An 8,211-nucleotide genomic window follows, 5' to 3' on the forward strand; every position below is an offset into this window, starting at 1 on the left:
TAATAATAAACACCTTCATTTACAAATTGCATTTTGTGTTTACTTGTGTTGTCCTTGACTATTGTTTAAATTGGTTTGATGTTCCGAAACACTTAAGTGTGACAAACATGCAAAGGAACAGGAAATGAGGAAGGGGGCAAACACTGTTTCACACCACTGTACATGTTGTACGTCAATCGGACTTTGGTGTGAGTGGAACTCCGTCGGAAAAACCGTCAAGAGTTTATTCTGATGGAAAATCCAGTCGTGTCTACGCGACATTTTGTGTTCAGAGTAGATGGTTCGAAACTCATCCGGTTCACCAGGAACAGGCCGAGATTCATGTATGGGCAGGCTGAATGTAGTTGTTTGATCAACTTGGTTACAACCATTCTGCCAGATTTTTTTGTGATTATCGCTAGTGGCTGCTATTGGCTCCTTCTGCTGTCAATCACAGCCAGTGAGCCAATGTGGAAAGAGTGGAGGGGGCAAGCAGGGCTCTATGTGTAAAAGGACAGTGTCCATTCACAGGAGTGCGGCTCAGGAGTGAGCCTGATTGAGTGCCCCGTAGCAAAAGGCTTGCTGTTGGGGGCACTCGGGGAGGAGCCAGGATCGCCGGTGGGGGAACCAAAAAGAAGAGGATGGGGGCTGCCTTGTGCAAATCCATTACACAGAGCAGGTAAGTATAACATGCTTATTATTTTAATAAAAAAAAAAAAAATCAAAGCTTTAATATCACTTCAATGAAACCGAGTAAGTAGAGACCTGCTTTGTTACTTTGTATCTGTCTTTCACTTGTGCCAGCTAGAGCTGCTATATTTACACAGCAACTCCCAGATTTCATTTACAAGCTTGGAATTGGCAGCAAGTGGGAAGGGGGAGGGCAGTGCAGCAGTAGCACAGAAGGACTTACATGTTAAAGAGGACCTGTCATCAGATATATTTTTCATGGTAAACACGTGTATTGTATGTGTAACTTTACTGTTTCGTTTTTTATTCAATTAATTAAAGTGTATTTTTTCAAAACAAATTGCGTTTGAAAGGCTGCTGCGCAAATACCATGTGACATAAAATATTGCAACAACCACCATTTTATTCCCTAGGGTCTCTGCTAAAATTATATATATATATATATATATATATATATATATATATATATATATATATATATGTTTGGGGGTGCTAAGTGATTTTCTAGCAGAAAATACTGGATTTTTACTTAAAGCAAGCAACACACATCAGAAAAGATTTAGATCCCTTTCACACTGGAAGCTAAGCTCCTAAAGCGTCCCTGCCCATTGAAATCAATGGGCAGTGCCGCCAAAGTGCCTGCAAAGCGCCTTGGCAGTGGTGATTTGTGGGCACTTTTAACCCTTTATTCAGCCGTTAGCAGGGGTTTAAAAGCGCTCCAGCTAGTGCCCGAAAATGGCTGCAAAAACTAAGGTAAAGCGCCGCTTTACCGCTGACACCCGGGCGCTGTCAGTGTGAAAGGGCCCTTAGTCTTTAAATGGTTAAACTAAGATCTCCTACACACCAGTTCAGTCCTTTTGATAAGTAGAAGCATTGCATCTCTGCTTCTTTTATCAGCCATGTTCTCAGACTTGGCAGGCTGCCCAGATAGGAGAGACAAGTTGCTCCACGGGGAGACTTCAGACGACTTGCATAAACTTCTATTACAGAAGATATTTGCAAGTCGTAGTGAAGTTTTAATTGGCCTAATTTGCAGCACAATCCGCCTATGCAGATTAATTAAAAAAATGACAAAAATCAGCTGATGTATATCGGGCGACCTGTAGTTCTTAAGTCCACTGAGCTCCCAGTCTCTCTCACTAAACCTTCTGATTCACTGCCACTGAATTCCTTGAGCTCCTCCAATCCTTACCGTAGTATCTTCCTCAAGCGTCACCCCCATTTCTCTGCTGGGTCCCTAGCTAGGCACTCAAGATACTTCTAAAGCTTCAATCCACTGCCCTGCTCGGCCCCTGGCTTGACACACAAGCCTGCTCTGCAAGCGTCACTGGTTGGGTCCCTGGCTTGATACCTGCTGAAGTTTCCCAATTCTCCACCGTCCCCGGTTGGTGAGAATTCTGCTCCGGTACTTGCTTCAGCTACTCACTGAGGTCCCTAGTAATAAGGTGGTTGGTCCCTTAGTGGCGACAGCTTCCCCTCTACCTCTGACCACGACAGGTTCTCCGGCCTGCAGAACTGGCACTTTTGGTTGGACTGCAAGCTGCAATCCCAACCCTACGCTGCTCTCTTGCTTCTAGATAGGCCTTCAGACAGCCCAACAGCCAGATGTACCCGGGATAGGCCCAATCTCCGGCCTAGTAGCCCAGGCAATTCAACATACGTCCACCCAGACAGCCGTCCAGGTGACACAGAATAAAGATCACCCGACTCCACCCAAATATATAGGTTCTCCCAGCATGCCAAAGGATTCAAGAAAACCCCCACCCATTGGCTGAGATACCCCATATACCCATAACCTGACCTTGCAGTGCCCTTCTCTTAACTAATGTCACCAAGTGCCCAGCCACCTAGTGACAAAAGAGAAAAGTGCACCAATCGCAGGCTTAGAGTGAAATCAATTGATCCTCAACAACTAGCCAAGGTAGATACTCCTGGCAGGTACATTTAGGAGCAACCCTGCCTAAACACCAAGGTGCTACATCTATGTAGAGCAACCATTTTTTTTTCAGATCCTCAGAGGGCTCTTTGCCATGAAGTGCCATGTTGAACTTTCAGTGGCCAGTATGAGAGAGTGAGAGTGATAACACCAAATTTAACATACCTGCTCCCCATTCACACCTGAGACCTTGTAACGAGTTGCATGAGGGATGAAGGAAAATGTCTAATTGGGCCCAATTTGGACATTCTCACTTAGGGGTGTACTCACTTTTGTTGCCAGCAATTTAGACATTAATGGCTGTGTGTTAAGTTATTTTGAGGGGACAGCAAATTTATTAATGTGAGGGATGTACTCAGTTTTGTGAGACACTGTGTGTGTGTGTGTGTGTATATATATATATATATATATATATATATATACATACACACACACATACTCTATATACTGTATGTATAAATGTATCAAGGCATGGACGTTGTCAGTAGGGCAGTGGACAGTGCCAATCCCTCACTTTGTTCATCCAGAAAAAGAAGGGCCAGGTAAATGACATATTTGCCAGCCCCCTCCCCGCTCTCCATCCTGAAACGATCTTCCACAGCAGGCAACGGGAGAGGAGAGGAGGGGAAGCTAGCAGCACTGCAGGGGGAGGAGGGGACCAGGGGAACACACAGGGAGGCCTGGGCAGCATAAAGAAGAGGAACAGGGACAGGAGGGGTGGCAGGGGCAGCATATACTTGTGCCAAGCCCCAGAATCTTCCCCCTATAGCAGGTGAATGCCAACAGTAGGGAGAAAAGGAGAAGACTGCTTTCAACTGGAGGAAAATACAGAATTGTTCTAAATGCCCCCCCCCCTCCCGGTTCTGGGGGTCAGCAAGGAAGGATTGCTGTCTACTTGTCGCCTGACCATGATCGACACGTAGATCACGATCGATAGGTTGCTGATTGTGTATTAGGGTGTGCTCAGGAACACCTGCCTCCCTCACCTGCCTCCCTTCTTGGCTGTTACTAGGCCAGGCTTGAGACACAACCCTGCCATTAAATGAACCTGGGACATCCTCTCAAGTTCTCACATTCCAGCCCACAGTGTCTGCACCCTGATACTTGTGTTTTTCCTTCACCCATGCAGGCCCGTCTCTACTTCCAGAGGTGCTTGGACAGTAACTGTGCAAGAGGCCACCCTTGTCATCTCAGGATCCGCATACAGATATAGGACAAGTGGTGTCGGCCTTGCCCAGTTGTTGCTGAACTTCTTCACCTCTCCCACCTCTACAACATAGACACTAATTATTCTATAGTCCAAGCGAAGAACTATGAGGGCTAATTAAACTCCTTGAAATAACACAGTGAAAGTTCACAGGACAGCTCTAAATTTCCAATATTATCAACGAGTATTTTTTGCAATTGTCAAACAAATATAACAACATCTCTTAACGGTATATCTACTAGTCCAAAAGGTAGCAAGTAAGACAAATGTATTGTTGGGGATTACATACATTTTAATAATCAAAAATATAAAATTCACTATTTAAAACACTTTTAAATCTAATCACTAGAGCACACAAATTCCCCACCCCAAAATCATTTGTTGTATGGTCATTATTTTTACATCAATTTCCCGTTTCTTGTGACACCATTGGGCTTGTTCAATAAAACCAAACAAGGTGCAATTAGTTGAGCAACTGATAACATCCAAATACATGAATTCTGATTGGTTCCTGTGATTTACTGCACCATACATATCATCATTGTGGTCTGCACTGCACTATTAAGAAGATGGCATGTGTTGGGCTTAACAATAAATCAGGTTGTGGAGTACAGCCATAGATTCAAGCTTGTTTATGATTGAAACTGATTATTTTATCTCATCAATATTTTATAAACATAAATAAATTGTATTTGTTTTCTGATACTGAGATTTTGGATGCCGTTTTTTTATCTGATTGATATCAGACAGGTTACAGGATTAAAGTGACACTAAACTCTGATTTAAAAAATATATTATATTAAGTATTTATTATTAACTTAAAGAGTTTTTTCTTTTGCTTTCAGACTCCTCCAAATCCTTCTTTTTCTTTTATCTTTTTTCTTTGCTACTGTGATCTGACTTCTTGTTAGAAGGAAGGTGGCTACATCCGTTCTCCATGGTCCCGCTATAAATAAGAGCATAGCCACCCTCTTACTCCTGCATTGTACTATGGGATGTGTAATGTACATAGAGCAGTGTACAACGACCACAGCTTATGTGTACTGCTTGTTCCAAACAAACATGAGTGAGGGGAAGAGGTCCAGGAGCTCACAAACAGAAAAAGAAAAACACAGTAAAAAACAATATCATGAAAAATAGATTACAGGCCTTAAAGCGGAGCTCCACCCAAAAGTGGAAGTTCAGTAGACATGTGCACACTGAAATATTTTGTTTCGGAATTTTGTTTTCGTCCGAAAAATAAATGTATTTAGTTACTCCCAAAATTCGTTTTTATTTACTTTGTTTCATTAAAAAACGCATTTGTCCGATAATCCAAAATAATTAAGGTTGAATCTGTCATTGAAGGCTTATGGTGTCCGTCGAAATCTTCATGTCGAATCTTTTCTCTCTATGTTGAATAATTTTGGACTAAGAGTTAGGTTAGGCACATTCAACCTTTTTTGCTATTGTTTCTATAATGTTGAATCTTTTCTCTCTATGGTCAAATCTTTTCTCTCTGTGGAATCTTTTCTCTCTATGTCGAATCTTTTCTCTCTGTGTAGAATAATCTTGGACTAATAGAGCTAAGGTTAGGTACATTCGACCACAGGTTCAAAGGACACAGCTCGCTATTGTCAGCGTCATGTCGAAACTCCTATCTATATCGAACTGTTGTCACAGCGAAAATGAAAATGTCGGTTTTCGGATTCTGCACGTTCGTTATCGTTTGTTAAAACGATAACGAAAATACCCGAAATTCAGAGGAAAATGCATTCGGACGAAAACGAATGCACATGTCTAAAGTTCAGCTTGTTTGCACCCTTCCCTCCCTCCACTTCCACATTTGGCACTTTTTGAGGGGGAGCGGGTACCTAGTTGACAGGAACCCACTCCCACTTCCGACTCAGATCCCTGCGGCGATCAGAACCTGGAAGTTTGCCCCCCTATCCTTCCCCCGCAGGATTTGAAGCTGCAAGGCTTTACCCTCTGTTTCCCTTACTTGCTATGCCTGGGCCTGCACCTAAAGCTGATTGAGGAATTGGTTTGGGTGAGGACATCGCTGAATCCCTGGACAGGGAAGTGTCCATATATTAAAAGTCAGTAGCTACACTATTTGTAGGTGCTGATTTCAATTTGTTTGGGGGGGGCGGCGGGATGGAGCTCCTCTTCAAGTAGTGTATGTGTATGGATTATGTTTGAAAAATAAGCATATTGTTTAATGTCACTTTAAGCTAAGCCCCTCTGGTAAACTGAATAGGTGATCTGACTCTGGAGAGCCCGACACTAAAAAAAATTGTTACTATATTATTCTTATGGTGGAATCTTCAAACACGAAGAAAGCAGCATGGAGGGGTTCAGTGAAGGTGGTGGTGAAGGTGTGAAGGAGTCTGATGGGGTCACACAGCTGGTAGAAGGAAAGACGACCGGCCTCGTATTCCAGATAGATCCCAACTGTCTTTAGAGAAGAGTTGGAGTCTATTTTTATGCCTATGTTTTTGTGCCAGGAAAAGAGAGTGTCTCTTTGAGTCAGACTCCATGATTTGTCATTATAACCTATAAAAGATTCATTTCCTGCAATCTTCCTCTCCATGCTTTGAGCAGCCACCCCTATCAGCCAGTCCTTCGCTCCGCTCACATCCACCTCCCAGTAATGTCTCCCTGATGAGAAGCTCTTTATACTTATTACCTGTCTGCATTTAAACCTTTCTGGAATATCCGGTCTATTCTCTGATTTATTGGTGTAAGTAGCTGATTTCAGATCCTGTGATATAATAATGTAATTTTGGGCTGTTTTTATATCCAGTAGGATGTCTGATTTCTCCATCACTGTGAATTGTATCTTTATCTTTATATCTTTCAGACTGTCAGTAAAGTGGAGAAGTCCTCTGTGGAGCATTTGTGAGATCATTCCTTCATCCAGGCATCCAGCATCTCTTACATCACCACTCATAGGAATGTCATCATTGCTAAATTCCTTCCTTAGCACAGTTAATGGATCTGTGATGTCACACACGGCCTCCATGTCATTAATCTTCTTGGACAGCACGTCCTTCTGTGTCTCCAGCTTCTGGATCATATCAGAGACTGACTGGGAGATCTTCTCCTCCTGTCTGGAGACCTCAGTCAGGATTCTCGTCTCTTCATCATTCAGATGTCTTCTGATGTCTCTAAACAGCTCAGTGACTCTCCTGGTGACATCAGCTGCTTTTCTTTTCTCTCCCGTCCTGTGATTTTCCATATTCTGGATTCTCTTCTCAGTCTTTTGTCTCTCTGTGTTCAGTTTCTCAGTAACATCTTTCAATTTCTCTTTCTTCTTCTCAGAGGCCTCATCCAGAAGCTCCACCTGGTGTCCTTTGTGGTCTCCAGCCACCCAGCAGGACATACAGATACAGGCACCGTCCTCTGTGCAGTAATATTTCAGGATCTCTTTGTGTACGGAGCATTTTCTGTTTTCAAATGTTGTGGTGGGATCAGTTAATATGTGATCCGCTGACTTGCTGTGGTTTCTTAAGTGTTTTTTGCAGAATGAAGCCTCACATAGCAGACACGATTTAGTAGCTGGTGCAGGAGGATTACAGTACGTACAGGAGACTCTTTCCTCCAGGTGAGCAGATCTGAAATTGTCCACAATGTTACGCAACTTCCTGTTCTTCTCCAGCGGGGGGCGCTCTTTATACTTCTCTCTGCACTCTGGGCAGGAATAAATGGTAGACTTCCTCTTCTGTGTGTCAAGAGCAGTCACTATACAGCCCCGGCAGAAGTTGTGCCCACATTTCAGTGATACGGGCTCCTTATAAAGGTTCAGGCAGATGGAGCAGATCAATTCATCTCTCATGCTGGATGTCGCCATTCTGGGGAAATAAACTTCTTCTACAACTCAGCACAGAAGAGAAGCTGGGAGTGGCTGATCTGTCCCGAACGCGGATGTGAATGTGAAAATAATTCTGGGAATTTTTTCAAACAGTAACCTGTGTCTCAGAAAAATTAGATTCTTCCTGTTCAGTTAACTCTTTGTTTGCTCTGGCCTGATACAGAGACTCTACAAAATATTGATGGAGGAGGTCTCCTACATTAAAGTGTAGCTAAACCCAATTATAAAAATAAATGTCACCTTGCTTTTCCAGATTGCTAAAGTATATGTGTTTTCTTTTTTTTATCCTGTTGCAGGTTTGATTGATTAGATTGTAAACACTTGTCCCAGCCATTTCCTGTGATAGGATGACAACGCTGTCTTTTTATGGTCAGCATGCAGAGGCAGTGTTGTCACCAATATCTTTATGCTCTCTTTGTGGACTATAACATAAAATGCACACATGGGGGGGGGATTTACTAAAACTGGTGTAGCTGTGTATAGTAACCAATCAGCTTCTAGGTTCTATCGTCAAAGCCTACTTGAATAAGCTGCAGTTAGAAGCTG

At 42.9% G+C, this 8,211-nt stretch overlaps 1 protein-coding gene across 1 annotated transcript; it reads right to left on the reverse strand.

The window, feature by feature from the left end:
• Positions 1-4,083: 4,083 nt before the first annotated feature.
• LOC143925009 (E3 ubiquitin/ISG15 ligase TRIM25-like) lies at positions 4,084-7,730 on the reverse strand. The gene has a single exon (XM_077449574.1). It carries the CDS (start codon positions 7,642-7,644, stop codon positions 6,094-6,096), a length of 1,551 nt encoding a protein of 516 aa, XP_077305700.1. The 5' UTR covers positions 7,645-7,730; the 3' UTR covers positions 4,084-6,093.
• Between the last annotated feature and the right edge of the window lie 481 nt (positions 7,731-8,211).

Source organism: Lithobates pipiens, unplaced genomic scaffold (assembly GCF_037356315.1).
Source record: "Lithobates pipiens isolate NorthernLeopardFrog02 unplaced genomic scaffold, aLitPip1_a1.2 Scaffold_22, whole genome shotgun sequence".
NCBI classification, from domain to species: Eukaryota; Metazoa; Chordata; class Amphibia; order Anura; family Ranidae; genus Lithobates; species Lithobates pipiens.

What these genes read in the sequence shown, in the direction of transcription:
- LOC143925009 (XM_077449574.1), bottom strand. Translation starts at nt 7,644, where the DNA reads ATGGCGACATCCAGCATGAGAGATGAATTGATCTGCTCCATCTGCCTG.